Below are 17,516 nucleotides of genomic sequence, written 5' to 3'. Positions count from 1 at the left end.
AAATGACCGATCGTTTCGCTAGATAAGACCCTTATTCATCGTCTGGTATCGTTTAAAGCCCTTTGAAGCTGCACTGAAACTGTCATTTGGTCCTTGAAACGTTTGTGTCCTATTGAAGTCCATTATATGGAGAAAAAGCCAGGAATGTTTTTATCAAAAACCTTAATTTCTTTTCGACTGAAGAAAGACATGGACATCTTGGGTGACATGGGGGTGAGTACATTATCAGCAAAAGTTTTTTTAAAAGTGAACTAATCCTTTAACGTTAATCTTTAATCTTACTTGCTATTTATAACTTATAGAAAGAGTGCAACGTTAGAAATTTAGCTGCTACATGTATTGCAAAATACATAATGATTTGAGGACCAAGTTTGTAGTCAAAGTATGGGCAGACCATAGTCAATGTAAAGCTGTGGAGGGAGGAGCTGTGGAGGGAGGAGCTGTGGGGGAGGAGCTGTGGGGGGAGGAGCTGTGGGGGGAGGAGCTGTGGAGGGAGGAGCTGTGGGGGAGGAGCTGTGGGGGAGGAGCTGTGGGGGGAGGAGCTGTGGGGGGAGGAGCTGTGGGGGGAGGAGCTGTGGGGGGAGGAGCTGTGGAGGGAGGAGCTGTGGGGGAGGAGCTGTGGGGGAGGAGCTGTGGGGGAGGAGCTGTGGGGGTAGGAGCTGTGGAGGGAGGAGCTGTGGGGGAGGAGCTGTGGAGGGAGGAGCTGTGGGGGAGGAGCTGTGGAGGGAGGAGCTGTGGAGGGAGGAGCTGTGGGGGAGGAGCTGTGGAGGGAGGAGCTGTGGGGGAGGAGCTGTGGAGGGAGGAGCTGTGGAGGGAGGAGCTGTGGAGGGAGGAGCTGTGGAGGGAGGAGCTGTGGGGGAGGAGCTGTGGAGGGAGGAGCTGTGGGGGGAGGAGCTGTGGGGGGGGAGCTGTGGGGGGAGGAGCTGTGGGGGAGGAGCTGTGGAGGGAGGAGCTGTGGGGGGAGGAGCTGTGGGGGAGGAGCTGTGGAGGGAGGAGCTGTGGGGGGAGGAGCTGTGGGGGAGGAGCTGTGGGGGAGGAGCTGTGGGGGTAGGAGCTGTGGGGGTAGGAGCTGTGGAGGGAGGAGCTGTGGGGGAGGAGCTGTGGAGGGAGGAGCTGTGGGGGAGGAGCTGTGGAGGGAAGAGCTGTGGGGGAGGAGCTGTGGAGGGAGGAGCTGTGGAGGGAGGAGCTGTGGAGGGAGGAGCTGTGGAGGGAGGAGCTGTGGGGGAGGAGCTGTGGGGGGAGGAGCTGTGGAGGGAGGAGCTGTGGGGGGAGGAGCTGTGGGGGGAGGAGCTGTGGGGGAGGAGCTGTGGGGGGAGGAGCTGTGGGGGAGGAGCTGTGGGGGGAGGAGCTGTGGGGGAGGAGCTGTGGAGGGAGGGCTGTAGCGCAGCAGAGAGTAAGGGGGTTGGACCCTAAGTTGTGCTTGTTCAAATTTTAAGGCTAAGTCAACATTTTCTCAAAACTCCCTACTGCTGCTTTAAATTATAATTATTTTTATTAAATGTCATCTTGTGTTTGTGGGTGCTAGAATCACCTACAGGATCCAATTTGAAATTTTATCGCATAATGTTTTCTAAATTATTGTGATTATTTGTGAATCATCTATGATTGTATACATTGTTGTGATTGATTGTGATATACTTTTTGAAGAACCAGGTAAGAAAGAATAATCAAATACATAATTAATATAATTTTAATACATAAAAAAAAAATATTTCTAGAAAATATTCACATCATTAAAATTGCACTGTAATAATGTCACTCTTTACATTGTGGTCTTCTGGCCTTGGCGCTGGGCAAGACCGCGCAATGTTACGTTGCCACAAGTCAAGACCATTCATAGTTATAGGCATCTAAAGATGTATATGCCCTCAGTTTGTCTTTACGCTCGGTGTCTCTATCAGGTGTATAAGTCAGGCCACTCACTCACCCGAGGTAACGTTAATCCTGTCAGATCCTCCATCCATTGACTGAGCGTGTACGGGTCGGCCAATCTGGTTCCGTCCGTTAAAATTAACTTTTGCAAATAACAATCGCAGTCCTGGACAGTGAGTGACCTTGCACATTAAGATAAAATCTGATTTTCTCCCGTCATTGTTAAAAATTAGTGAAGCGGCCAGAGCGATCGTTCTGCCTCCACCCAAGCTCCGCCCACATAAAAACATCATCATGTTTACCAACTGAAAAGGAGTCTATAAACAGAGCGACTGTACATGCGACTCGCTGATCAGCTATCTCTTCAGCGCGGTTTCATCCTCACCTCCAGTGATGACATCATTCGACCGGTCACTGTCCTGCTGACGGAACGACACACCGACGACACTCACCTCCGATCCCGATCCCAATCCTGATCCTGACAGGAGCAGACAGAGGAACATCAGGAACACAGTCAGAGGAACATCAGGAACACAGACAGAGGAACGTCAGGAACGCAGACAGAGGAACGTCAGGAACACAGACAGAGGAACATCAGTAACACAGTCAGAGGAACATCAGGAACACAGACAGAGGAACATCAGGAATACAGTCAGAGGAACATCAGGAAAACAGACAGAGGAACATCAGGAACACAGACAGAGGAACATCAGGAACACAGTCAGAGGAACATCAGGAACACAGTCAGAGGAACGTCAGGAACACAGACAGAGGAACATCAGGAACACAGACAGAGGAACATCAGGAGCACAGACAGAGGAACATCAGGAACACAGTCAGAGGAACATCAGGAACACAGACAGAGGAACATCAGGAGCACAGACAGAGGAACATCAGGAACACAGACAGAGGAACATCAGGAACACAGTCAGAGGAACATCAGGAACACAGTCAGAGGAACATCAGGAACACAGTCAGAGGAACATCAGGAACACAGACAGAGGAACATCAGGAACACAGTCAGAGGAACATCAGGAACACAGTCAGAGGAACATCAGGAACACAGTCAGAGGAACATCAGGAACACAGACAGAGGAACATCAGGAACACAGTCAGAGGAACATCAGGAACACAGACAGAGGAACATCAGGAACACAGTCAGAGGAACATCAGGAACACAGACAGAGGAACATCAGGAACACAGACAGAGGAACATCAGGAACACAGACAGAGGAACATCAGGAACACAGTCAGAGGAACATCAGGAACACAGACAGAGGAACATCAGGAACACAGTCAGAGGAACATCAGGAACACAGACAGTGGAACATCAGGAACACAGTCAGAGGAACATCAGGAACACAGTCAGAGGAACATCAGGAACACAGTCAGAGGAACATCAGGAACACAGTCAGAGGAACATCAGGAGCACAGACAGAGGAACATCAGGAACACAGTCAGAGGAACATCAGGAACACAGACAGAGGAACATCAGGAACACAGACAGAGGAACATCAGGAACACAGTCAGAGGAACATCAGGAACACAGACAGAGGAACGTCAGGAACAGAGACAGAGGAACATCAGGAACACAGACAGAGGAACATCAGGAACACAGACAGAGGAACATCAGGAACACAGACAGAGGAACATCAGGAACACAGTCAGAGGAACATCAGGAACACAGACAGAGGAACATCAGGAACACAGACAGAGGAACATCAGGAACACAGTCAGAGGAACATCAGGAACACAGTCAGAGGAACATCAGGAACACAGACAGAGGAACGTCAGGAACACAGTCAGAGGAACATCAGGAGCACACACAGAGGAACATCAGGAACACAGTCAGAGGAACGTCAGGAACACAGTCAGAGGAACATCAGGAACACAGACAGAGGAACATCAGAAACACAGACAGAGGAACATCAGGAACACAGACAGAGGAACATCAGAAACACAGACAGAGGAACATCAGGAGCACAGTCAGAGGAACATCAGGAACACAGTCAGAGGAACATCAGGAACACAGACAGAGGAACATCAGGAACACAGACAGAGGAACATCAGGAACACAGTCAGAGGAACATCAGGAACACAGTCAGAGGAACATCAGGAACACAGACAGAGGAACATCAGGAGCACAGTCAGAGGAACATCAGGAACACAGTCAGAGGAACATCAGGAACACAGACAGAGGAACATCAGGAATACAGTCAGAGGAACATCAGGAAAACAGACAGAGGAACATCAGGAACACAGACAGAGGAACATCAGGAACACAGTCAGAGGAACATCAGGAACACAGTCAGAGGAACGTCAGGAACACAGACAGAGGAACATCAGGAACACAGACAGAGGAACATCAGGAACACAGTCTGAGGAACATCAGGAACACAGTCAGAGGAACATCAGGAACACAGTCTGAGGAACATCAGGAACACAGTCAGAGGAACATCAGGAACACAGTCAGAGGAACATCAGGAACACAGACAGAGGAACATCAGGAACACAGTCAGAGGAACATCAGGAACACAGTCAGAGGAACATCAGGAACACAGTCAGAGGAACATCAGGAACACAGACAGAGGAACATCAGGAACACAGTCAGAGGAACATCAGGAACACAGACAGAGGAACATCAGGAACACAGTCAGAGGAACATCAGGAACACAGACAGAGGAACATCAGGAACACAGACAGAGGAACATCAGGAACACAGACAGAGGAACATCAGGAACACAGTCAGAGGAACATCAGGAACACAGACAGAGGAACATCAGGAACACAGTCAGAGGAACATCAGGAACACAGACAGTGGAACATCAGGAACACAGTCAGAGGAACATCAGGAACACAGTCAGAGGAACATCAGGAACACAGTCAGAGGAACATCAGGAACACAGTCAGAGGAACATCAGGAACACAGACAGAGGAACATCAGGAGCACAGACAGAGGAACATCAGGAACACAGTCAGAGGAACATCAGGAACACAGACAGAGGAACATCAGGAACACAGACAGAGGAACATCAGGAACACAGTCAGAGGAACATCAGGAACACAGACAGAGGAACGTCAGGAACACAGACAGAGGAACATCAGGAACACAGACAGAGGAACATCAGGAACACAGACAGAGGAACATCAGGAACACAGTCAGAGGAACATCAGGAACACAGACAGAGGAACGTCAGGAACACAGTCAGAGGAACATCAGGAGCACACACAGAGGAACATCAGGAACACAGTCAGAGGAACATCAGGAACACAGACAGAGGAACATCAGGAACACAGACAGAGGAACGTCAGGAACACAGTCAGAGGAACATCAGGAACACAGACAGAGGAACATCAGGAACACAGACAGAGGAACATCAGGAACACAGACAGAGGAACGTCAGGAACACAGTCAGAGGAACATCAGGAGCACACACAGAGGAACATCAGGAACACAGTCAGAGGAACGTCAGGAACACAGTCAGAGGAACGTCAGGAACACAGACAGAGGAACATCAGGAACACAGACAGAGGAACGTCAGGAACACAGTCAGAGGAACGTCAGGAACACAGTCAGAGGAACATCAGGAACACAGTCAGAGGAACATCAGGAGCACAGCCAGAGAAACATCAGGAACACAGACAGAGGAACATCAGGAACACAGTCAGAGGAACATCAGGAACACAGACAGAGGAACATCAGGAGCACAGACAGAGGAACATCAGGAACACAGTCAGAGGAACATCAGGAACACAGACAGAGGAACATCAGGAACACAGTCAGAGGAACATCAGGAGCACAGACAGAGGAACATCAGGAACACAGTCAGAGGAACATCAGGAGCACAGACAGAGGAACATCAGGAACACAGTCAGAGGAACATCAGGAACACAGTCAGAGGAACATCAGGAACACAGTCAGAGGAACATCAGGAACACAGACAGAGGAACATCAGGAACACAGTCAGAGGAACATCAGGAACACAGTCAGAGGAACATCAGGAACACAGACAGAGGAACATCAGGAACACAGTCAGAGGAACATCAGGAACACAGACAGAGGAACATCAGGAACACAGTCAGAGGAACATCAGGAACACAGACAGAGGAACATCAGGAAAACAGACAGAGGAACATCAGGAACACAGACAGAGGAACATCAGGAACACAGTCAGAGGAACATCAGGAACACAGACAGAGGAACATCAGGAACACAGTCAGAGGAACATCAGGAACACAGAACGAGGAACATCAGGAACACAGTCAGAGGAACATCAGGAACACAGTCAGAGGAACATCAGGAACACAGTCAGAGGAACATCAGGAACACAGACAGAGGAACATCAGGAGCACAGACAGAGGAACATCAGGAACACAGACAGAGGAACATCAGGAACACAGACAGAGGAACATCAGGAACACAGTCAGAGGAACATCAGGAACACAGACAGAGGAACATCAGGAACACAGTCAGAGGAACATCAGGAGCACAGACAGAGGAACATCAGGAACACAGACAGAGGAACATCAGGAACACAGACAGAGGAACATCAGGAACACAGTCAGAGGAACATCAGGAACACAGACAGAGGAACATCAGGAACACAGTCAGAGGAACATCAGGAACACAGAACGAGGAACATCAGGAACACAGTCAGAGGAACATCAGGAACACAGTCAGAGGAACATCAGGAGCACAGACAGAGGAACATCAGGAACACAGACAGAGGAACATCAGGAACACAGACAGAGGAACATCAGGAACACAGTCAGAGGAACATCAGGAACACAGACAGAGGAACATCAGGAACACAGACAGAGGAACATCAGGAACACAGTCAGAGGAACATCAGGAACACAGACAGAGGAACATCAGGAACACAGTCAGAGGAACATCAGGAACACAGAACGAGGAACATCAGGAACACAGTCAGAGGAACATCAGGAACACAGTCAGAGGAACATCAGGAGCACAGACAGAGGAACATCAGGAACACAGACAGAGGAACATCAGGAACACAGACAGAGGAACATCAGGAACACAGTCAGAGGAACATCAGGAACACAGACAGAGGAACATCAGGAACACAGTCAGAGGAACATCAGGAACACAGAACGAGGAACATCAGGAACACAGTCAGAGGAACATCAGGAACACAGTCAGAGGAACATCAGGAACACAGTCAGAGGAACATCAGGAACACAGTCAGAGGAACATCAGGAACACAGACAGAGGAACATCAGGAGCACAGTCAGAGGAACATCAGGAACACAGACAGAGGAACATCAGGAACACAGACAGAGGAACATCAGGAACACAGTCAGAGGAACATCAGGAACACAGACAGAGGAACGTCAGGAACACAGACAGAGGAACATCAGGAACACAGACAGAGGAACATCAGGAACACAGACAGAGGAACATCAGTAACACAGTCAGAGGAACATCAGGAACACAGTCAGAGGAACGTCAGGAACACAGTCAGAGGAACATCAGGAGCACAGACAGAGGAACATCAGGAACACAGTCAGAGGAACGTCAGGAACACAGTCAAAGGAACGTCAGGAACACAGTCAGAGGAACATCAGGAGCACAGTCAGAGGAACATCAGGAACACAGACAGAGGAACATCAGTAACACAGTCAGAGGAACATCAGGAACACAGTCAGAGGAACATCAGGAACACAGTCAGAGGAACATCAGGAGCACAGACAGAGGAACATCAGGAACACAGTCAGAGGAACGTCAGGAACACAGTCAGAGGAACGTCAGGAACACAGTCAGAGGAACATCAGGAACACAGACAGAGGAACATCAGGAACACAGTCAGAGGAACATCAGGAACACAGACAGAGGAACATCAGGAACACAGTCAGAGGAACATCAGGAACACAGACAGAGGAACATCAGTAACACAGTCAGAGGAACATCAGGAACACAGTCAGAGGAACATCAGGAGCACAGACAGAGGAACATCAGGAACACAGACAGAGGAACATCAGGAACACAGACAGAGGAACATCAGGAACACAGTCAGAGGAACATCAGGAACACAGTCAGAGGAACATCAGGAACACAGTCAGAGGAACATCAGGAACACAGTCAGAGGAACATCAGGAACACAGACAGAGGAACATCAGGAACACAGACAGAGGAACATCAGGAACACAGACAGAGGAACATGAGGAACACAGTCAGAGGAACATCAGGAACACAGTCAGAGGAACATCAGGAACACAGACAGAGGAACATCAGAAACACAGACAGAGGAACATCAGGAACACAGACAGAGGAACATCAGAAACACAGACAGAGGAACATCAGGAGCACAGTCAGAGGAACATCAGGAACACAGTCAGAGGAACATCAGGAACACAGACAGAGGAACATCAGGAACACAGACAGAGGAACATCAGGAACACAGTCAGAGGAACATCAGGAACACAGTCAGAGGAACATCAGGAACACAGACAGAGGAACATCAGGAGCACAGTCAGAGGAACATCAGGAACACAGTCAGAGGAACATCAGGAACACAGACAGAGGAACATCAGGAACACAGACAGAGGAACATCAGGAACACAGTCAGAGGAACATCAGGAACACAGACAGAGGAACATCAGGAACACAGACAGAGGAACATCAGGAACACAGTCAGAGGAACATCAGGAACACAGTCAGAGGAACATCAGGAACACAGACAGAGGAACATCAGGAACACAGTCAGAGGAACATCAGGAACACAGACAGAGGAACATCAGGAACACAGTCAGAGGAACATCAGGAACACAGACAGAGGAACATCAGGAACACAGACAGAGGAACATCAGGAACACAGACAGAGGAACATCAGGAACACAGTCAGAGGAACATCAGGAACACAGACAGAGGAACATCAGGAACACAGTCAGAGGAACATCAGGAACACAGAACGAGGAACATCAGGAACACAGTCAGAGGAACATCAGGAACACAGACAGAGGAACATCAGGAGCACAGACAGAGGAACATCAGGAACACAGACAGAGGAACATCAGGAACACAGAAGAGGAACATCAGGAACACAGTCAGAGGAACATCAGGAACACAGACAGAGGAACATCAGGAACACAGTCAGAGGAACATCAGGAGCACAGACAGAGGAACATCAGGAACACAGACAGAGGAACATCAGGAACACAGACAGAGGAACATCAGGAACACAGTCAGAGGAACATCAGGAACACAGACAGAGGAACATCAGGAACACAGTCAGAGGAACATCAGGAACACAGAACGAGGAACATCAGGAACACAGTCAGAGGAACATCAGGAACACAGTCAGAGGAACATCAGGAGCACAGACAGAGGAACATCAGGAACACAGACAGAGGAACATCAGGAACACAGACAGAGGAACATCAGGAACACAGTCAGAGGAACATCAGGAACACAGACAGAGGAACATCAGGAACACAGACAGAGGAACATCAGGAACACAGTCAGAGGAACATCAGGAACACAGACAGAGGAACATCAGGAACACAGTCAGAGGAACATCAGGAACACAGAACGAGGAACATCAGGAACACAGTCAGAGGAACATCAGGAACACAGTCAGAGGAACATCAGGAGCACAGACAGAGGAACATCAGGAACACAGACAGAGGAACATCAGGAACACAGACAGAGGAACATCAGGAACACAGTCAGAGGAACATCAGGAACACAGACAGAGGAACATCAGGAACACAGTCAGAGGAACATCAGGAACACAGAACGAGGAACATCAGGAACACAGTCAGAGGAACATCAGGAACACAGTCAGAGGAACATCAGGAACACAGTCAGAGGAACATCAGGAACACAGTCAGAGGAACATCAGGAACACAGACAGAGGAACATCAGGAGCACAGTCAGAGGAACATCAGGAACACAGACAGAGGAACATCAGGAACACAGACAGAGGAACATCAGGAACACAGTCAGAGGAACATCAGGAACACAGACAGAGGAACGTCAGGAACACAGACAGAGGAACATCAGGAACACAGACAGAGGAACATCAGGAACACAGACAGAGGAACATCAGTAACACAGTCAGAGGAACATCAGGAACACAGTCAGAGGAACGTCAGGAACACAGTCAGAGGAACATCAGGAGCACAGACAGAGGAACATCAGGAACACAGTCAGAGGAACGTCAGGAACACAGTCAAAGGAACGTCAGGAACACAGTCAGAGGAACATCAGGAGCACAGTCAGAGGAACATCAGGAACACAGACAGAGGAACATCAGTAACACAGTCAGAGGAACATCAGGAACACAGTCAGAGGAACATCAGGAACACAGTCAGAGGAACATCAGGAGCACAGACAGAGGAACATCAGGAACACAGTCAGAGGAACGTCAGGAACACAGTCAGAGGAACATCAGGAACACAGTCAGAGGAACATCAGGAACACAGACAGAGGAACATCAGGAACACAGTCAGAGGAACATCAGGAACACAGACAGAGGAACATCAGGAACACAGTCAGAGGAACATCAGGAACACAGACAGAGGAACATCAGTAACACAGTCAGAGGAACATCAGGAACACAGTCAGAGGAACATCAGGAGCACAGACAGAGGAACATCAGGAACACAGACAGAGGAACATCAGGAACACAGACAGAGGAACATCAGGAACACAGTCAGAGGAACATCAGGAACACAGTCAGAGGAACATCAGGAACACAGTCAGAGGAACATCAGGAACACAGTCAGAGGAACATCAGGAACACAGACAGAGGAACATCAGGAACACAGACAGAGGAACATCAGGAACACAGACAGAGGAACATGAGGAACACAGTCAGAGGAACATCAGGAACACAGTCAGAGGAACATCAGGAACACAGACAGAGGAACATCAGAAACACAGACAGAGGAACATCAGGAACACAGACAGAGGAACATCAGAAACACAGACAGAGGAACATCAGGAGCACAGTCAGAGGAACATCAGGAACACAGTCAGAGGAACATCAGGAACACAGACAGAGGAACATCAGGAACACAGACAGAGGAACATCAGGAACACAGTCAGAGGAACATCAGGAACACAGTCAGAGGAACATCAGGAACACAGACAGAGGAACATCAGGAGCACAGTCAGAGGAACATCAGGAACACAGACAGAGGAACATCAGAAACACAGTCAGAGGAACATCAGGAACACAGTCAGAGGAACATCAGAAACACAGACAGAGGAACATCAGGAACACAGACAGAGGAACATCAGGAACACAGTCAGAGGAACATCAGAAACACAGACAGAGGAACATCAGGAACACAGACAGAGGAACATCAGGAACACAGTCAGAGGAACATCAGAAACACAGTCAGAGGAACATCAGGAGCACAGTCAGAGGAACATCAGGAACACAGTCAGAGGAACATCAGGAGCACAGTCAGAGGAACATCAGGAACACAGTCAGAGGAACATCAGGAGCACAGTCAGAGGAACATCAGGAACACAGACAGAGGAACATCAGAAACACAGTCAGAGGAACATCAGGAACACAGTCAGAGGAACATCAGAAACACAGACAGAGGAACATCAGGAGCACAGTCAGAGGAACATCAGGAACACAGACAGAGGAACATCAGAAACACAGTCAGAGGAACATCAGGAACACAGTCAGAGGAACATCAGAAACACAGACAGAGGAACATCAGGAACACAGACAGAGGAACATCAGGAACACAGTCAGAGGAACATCAGAAACACAGACAGAGGAACATCAGGAACACAGACAGAGGAACATCAGGAACACAGTCAGAGGAACATCAGAAACACAGTCAGAGGAACATCAGGAACACAGACAGAGGAACATCAGAAACACAGTCAGAGGAACATCAGGAACACAGTCAGAGGAACATCAGAAACACAGACAGAGGAACATCAGGAGCACAGTCAGAGGAACATCAGGAACACAGTCAGAGGAACATCAGGAACACAGACAGAGGAACATCAGAAACACAGTCAGAGGAACATCAGGAACACAGACAGAGGAACATCAGAAACACAGTCAGAGGAACATCAGGAACACAGTCAGAGGAACATCAGAAACACAGACAGAGGAACATCAGGAGCACAGTCAGAGGAACATCAGGAACACAGTCAGAGGAACATCAGGAACACAGACAGAGGAACATCAGGAACACAGTCAGAGGAACATCAGGAACACAGACAGAGGAACATCAGAAACACAGTCAGAGGAACATCAGGAACACAGTCAGAGGAACATCAGAAACACAGACAGAGGAACATCAGGAGCACAGTCAGAGGAACATCAGGAACACAGACAGAGGAACATCAGAAACACAGTCAGAGGAACATCAGGAACACAGTCAGAGGAACATCAGAAACACAGACAGAGGAACATCAGGAGCACAGTCAGAGGAACATCAGGAACACAGACAGAGGAACATCAGAAACACAGTCAGAGGAACATCAGGAACACAGTCAGAGGAACATCAGAAACACAGACAGAGGAACATCAGGAACACAGACAGAGGAACATCAGGAACACAGTCAGAGGAACATCAGAAACACAGACAGAGGAACATCAGGAACACAGACAGAGGAACATCAGGAACACAGTCAGAGGAACATCAGAAACACAGTCAGAGGAACATCAGGAACACAGACAGAGGAACATCAGAAACACAGTCAGAGGAACATCAGGAACACAGTCAGAGGAACATCAGAAACACAGACAGAGGAACATCAGGAGCACAGTCAGAGGAACATCAGGAACACAGTCAGAGGAACATCAGGAACACAGACAGAGGAACATCAGAAACACAGTCAGAGGAACATCAGGAACACAGACAGAGGAACATCAGAAACACAGTCAGAGGAACATCAGGAACACAGTCAGAGGAACATCAGAAACACAGACAGAGGAACATCAGGAGCACAGTCAGAGGAACATCAGGAACACAGTCAGAGGAACATCAGGAACACAGACAGAGGAACATCAGGAACACAGTCAGAGGAACATCAGGAACACAGACAGAGGAACATCAGAAACACAGTCAGAGGAACATCAGGAACACAGTCAGAGGAACATCAGAAACACAGACAGAGGAACATCAGGAGCACAGTCAGAGGAACATCAGGAACACAGTCAGAGGAACATCAGGAACACAGACAGAGGAACATCAGGAACACAGTCAGAGGAACATCAGGAACACAGACAGAGGAACATCAGAAACACAGACAGAGGAACATCAGGAGCACAGTCAGAGGAACATCAGGAACACAGTCAGAGGAACATCAGGAACACAGAAAGAGGAACATCAGGAACACAGACAGAGGAACATCAGGAACACAGTCAGAGGAACATCAGGAACACAGTCAGAGGAACATCAGGAACACAGACAGAGGAACATCAGAAACACAGACAGAGGAACATCAGGAGCACAGTCAGAGGAACATCAGGAACACAGTCAGAGGAACGTCAGGAACACAGTCAGAGGAACATCAGGAACACAGTCAGAGGAACATCAGGAACACAGTCAGAGGAACATCAGGAACACAGTCAGAGGAACATCAGGAGCACAGTCAGAGGAACATCAGGAGCACAGACAGAGGAACATCAGGAACACAGACAGAGGAACATCAGGAACTCAGACAGAGGAACATCAGGAACACAGACAGAGGAACATCAGGAACACAGTCAGAGGAACATCAGGAACACAGACAGAGGAACATCAGAAACACAGACAGAGGAACATCAGGAGCACAGTCAGAGGAACATCAGGAACACAGTCAGAGGAACATCAGGAACACAGTCAGAGGAACATCAGGAACACAGTCAGAGGAACATCAGGAACACAGACAGAGGAACATCAGGAACACAGTCAGAGGAACATCAGGAACACAGTCAGAGGAACATCAGGAACACAGACAGAGGAACATCAGGAACACAGACAGAGGAACATCAGGAACACAGTCAGAGGAACATCAGGAACACAGACAGAGGAACATCAGGAACACAGACAGAGGAACATCAGGAACACAGTCAGAGGAACATCAGGAACACAGACAGAGGAACATCAGGAACACAGTCAGAGGAACATCAGGAACACAGACAGAGGAACATCAGGAACACAGACAGAGGAACATCAGGAACACAGACAGAGGAACATCAGGAACACAGACAGAGGAACATCAGGAACACAGTCAAAGGAACATCAGGAACACAGACAGAGGAACATCAGGAACACAGTCAGAGGAACATCAGGAACACAGTCAGAGGAACATCAGGAACACAGTCAGAGGAACATCAGGAACACAGACAGAGGAACATCAGGAACACAGACAGAGGAACATCAGGAACACAGTCAGAGGAACATCAGGAACACAGACAGAGGAACATCAGGAACACAGACAGAGGAACATCAGGAACACAGACAGAGGAACATCAGGAACACAGACAGAGGAACATCAGGAACACAGACAGAGGAACATCAGGAACACAGTCAGAGGAACATCAGGAACACAGACAGAGGAACATCAGGAACACAGACAGAGGAACATAAGGAGCACAGAGTAGCTGATTTGGGTTGGTTAGCTGCAGGTCTGTGTAGGGTGAGAGTAAAACACTGACCGCTGTATCTGCCCTGCAGCGCTTCGCTCTGCTCCGTCCCTCTGAGGGCCGTGACCTTTACACTGACCACTCTCCTGCGGTCGAACCCCTCGATCACGGCTCTGGGCTCAGACTTACTCACGCTCAGCTCACGCTCGGCTCCTGCTGAACACAATACAGACAGCAATATCGGGCCTTATTTTGACGATCTAAGCACATGGTCTAAACAGTACTTAGGGCATATTCGAATCCAGTTTTGATAGTTTAGCGACGGGAAGATTATTAATGTGGCGAAATGCTGTGTAATAAGTGGTATGACTGTATACCATATCTCTTAAATGTCCGTCTAGTTTAAACTCTTTGCTGCAACTGCTCTTCATAAAGCTTTGCATTTAAAGACTTAATAAAATATTTAAACTCAGATCAATATTTCGTGTCTAATTATTTACTTATGTGGCTAATAGCTGTGTAATTAGTGGGATAATGTACATTGAGCCGGTTGTTATCTCAGAATAAACCCCCTTCAGGCTGATGGAAGACCTGATCCTGATCACCCTGTCGGGTTTATTCTGAGATAACAATCGGCTGAATGTACATTATCCCTTACATTGTGATAATGAGCAGCACTAGCTATAAATCGCTCCCGGACACATCCACTGTGTGTTTATATCTGGGCAGATCCCGCTTCAGGATGAGTCGGTGCTGTACGCGAGTGTGTGTCAGCAAGTGTGTATCAGTGCTCACCAGAACCGGTGCTGTACGCGAGTGTGTATCAGCGCTCACCTGAGCCGGTGCTGAACGCGAGTGTGTGTCAACAAGTGTGTGTCAGCACTCACTAGAGCCGGTGCTGAACGCGAGTGTGTGTCAACAAGTGTGTGTCAGCGCTCACCAGAGCCGGTGCTGAACGCGAGTGTGTGTCAACAAGTGTGTGTCAGCACTCACCAGAGCCGGTGCTGTACGCAAGTGTGTGTCAGCGCTCACCAGAGCCGGTGCTGTACGCGAGTGTGTGTCAGCGCTCACCAGAGCCGGTGCTGTACGCGAGTGTGTGTCAGCGCTCACCAGAGCCGGTGCTGTACGCGAGTGTGTGACAGTGCTCACCTGAGCCGGTGCTGTACGCGAGTGTGTGTCAGCGTTCACCTGAGCCGGTGCTGTACGCGAGTGTGTGTCAGCGCTCACCAGAGCCGGTGCTGTACGCGAGTGTGTGTCAGCGCTCACCTGAGCCGGTGCTGTACGCGAGTGTGTGACAGTGCTCACCTGAGCCGGTGCTGTACGCGAGTGTGTGACAGTGCTCACCTGAGCCGGTGCTGTACGCGAGTGTGTGACAGTGCTCACCAGAGCCGGTGCTGTACGCGAGTGTGTGACAGTGCTCACCTGAGCCGGTGCTGTACGCGAGTGTGTGACAGTGCTCACCTGAGCCGGTGCTGTACGCAAGTGTGTGTCAGCGCTCACCAGAGCCGGTGCTGTACGCGAGTGTGTGTCAGCGCTCACCAGAGCCGGTGCTGTACGCGAGTGTGTGTCAGCGCTCACCAGAGCCGGTGCTGTACGCGAGTGTGTGTCAGCGCTCACCAGAGCCGGTGCTGTACGCGAGTGTGTGACAGTGCTCACCTGAGCCGGTGCTTTACAACGAGTGTGTGTCAGCGCTCACCTGAGCCAGTGCTGTAAGCGGGTGTGTGTCAGCGTTCACCAGAGCCGGTGCTGTACGCGAGTGTGTATCAGCGCTCACCTGAGCCGGTGCTGTACGCGAGTGTGTGTCAGCGCTCACCAGAGCCGGTGCTGTACGCGAGTGTGTATCAGCGCTCACCTGAGCCGGTGCTGAACGCGAGTGTGTGTCAACAAGTGTGTGTCAGCACTCACCAGAGCCGGTGCTGTACGCGAGTGTGTATCAGCGCTCACCAGAGCCGGTGCTGTACGCGAGTGTGTGTCAGCGCTCACCAGAGCCGGTGCTGTACGCGAGTGTGTATCAGCGCTCACCTGAGCCGGTGCTGAACGCGAGTGTGTGTCAACAAGTGTGTGTCAGCCCTCACCAGAGCCGGTGCTGTACGCGAGTGTGTGTCAGCGCTCACCAGAGCCGGTGCTGTACGCGAGTGTGTGTCAGCGCTCACCAGAGCCGGTGCTGTACGCGAGTGTGTGTCAGGGCTCACCAGAGCCGGTGCTGTACGCGAGTGTGTGACAGTGCTCACCTGAGCCGGTGCTTTACGCGAGTGTGTGTCAGCGTTCACCTGAGCCAGTGCTGTACGCGAGTGTGTGTCAGCGTTCACCAGAGCTGGTGCTGTACGCGAGTGTGTGCCAGCGCTCACCAGAGCCGGTGCAGTACGCGAGTGTGTATCAGCGCTCACCTGAGCCGGTGCTTTACGCGAGTGTGTATCAGCGCTCACCAGAGCCTGTGCTGTACGCGAGTGTGTGTCAGCGTTCACCTGAGCCTGTGCTGTACGCGAGTGTGTGTCAGCGTTCACCTGAGCCTGTGCTGTACGCGAGTGTGTGTCAGCGCTCACCTGAGCCGGTGCTGTACGCGAGTGTGTATCAGCGCTCACCTGAGCCGGTGCTGTACGCAAGTGTGTGACAGTGCTCACCTGAGCCGGTGCTTTACACGAGTGTGTATCAGCGCTCACCTGAGCCGGTGCTGTACGCGAGTGTGTGTCAGCGCTCACCAGAGCCGGTGCTGTACGCGAGTGTGTGTCAGCGCTCACCAGAGCCGGTGCTGTACGCGAGTGTGTGTCAGCGCTCACCAGAGCCGGTGCTGTACGCGAGTGTGTGTCAGCGCTCACCAGAGCCGGTGCTGTACGCGAGTGTGTGTCAGCGCTCACCAGAGCCGGTGCTTTACGCGAGTGTGTGTCAGCGCTCACCTGAGCCAGTGCTGTACGCGAGTGTGTGTCAGCGTTCACCTGAGCCTGTGCTGTACGCGAGTGTGTGTCAGCGTTCACCTGAGCCTGTGCTGTACGCGAGTGTGTGTCAGCGCTCACCTGAGCCGGTGCTGTACGCGAGTGTGTATCAGCGCTCACCTGAGCCGGTGCTGTACGC

The 17,516-nt window shown here is 50.1% G+C and overlaps 1 protein-coding gene across 2 annotated transcripts in view; it reads right to left on the bottom strand.

Moving 5' to 3' along the window:
* Nucleotides 1–2,117: 2,117 nt before the first annotated feature.
* The window catches only part of LOC143734049 (collagen alpha-1(XIV) chain-like), a 31,150-nt gene continuing 15,751 nt past the window's right edge, over nucleotides 2,118–17,516 (bottom strand). The window contains exons 4-5 of one of the 2 annotated variants that reach the window (XM_077225180.1): nucleotides 14,514–14,663; nucleotides 2,118–2,350 (exon numbers count right to left, since the gene is read on the bottom strand). In XM_077225180.1, the coding sequence (XP_077081295.1) occupies nucleotides 2,349–2,350; nucleotides 14,514–14,663 (152 nt within the window). In that variant the 3' untranslated portion in view covers nucleotides 2,118–2,348. The remainder of the gene's footprint in view (nucleotides 2,351–14,513; nucleotides 14,664–17,516) is intronic. The other variant, XM_077225181.1, reaches the window with a different exon arrangement.

Source organism: Siphateles boraxobius, unplaced genomic scaffold (genome assembly GCF_051911475.1).
Source record: "Siphateles boraxobius isolate OS27281-9 unplaced genomic scaffold, OSU_SipBor_1 128, whole genome shotgun sequence".
NCBI classification, from domain to species: Eukaryota; Metazoa; Chordata; class Actinopteri; order Cypriniformes; family Leuciscidae; genus Siphateles; species Siphateles boraxobius.
Note: the sequence above shows the minus strand (reverse complement) of the source record. Positions and strands in the feature narration are given on the sequence as shown.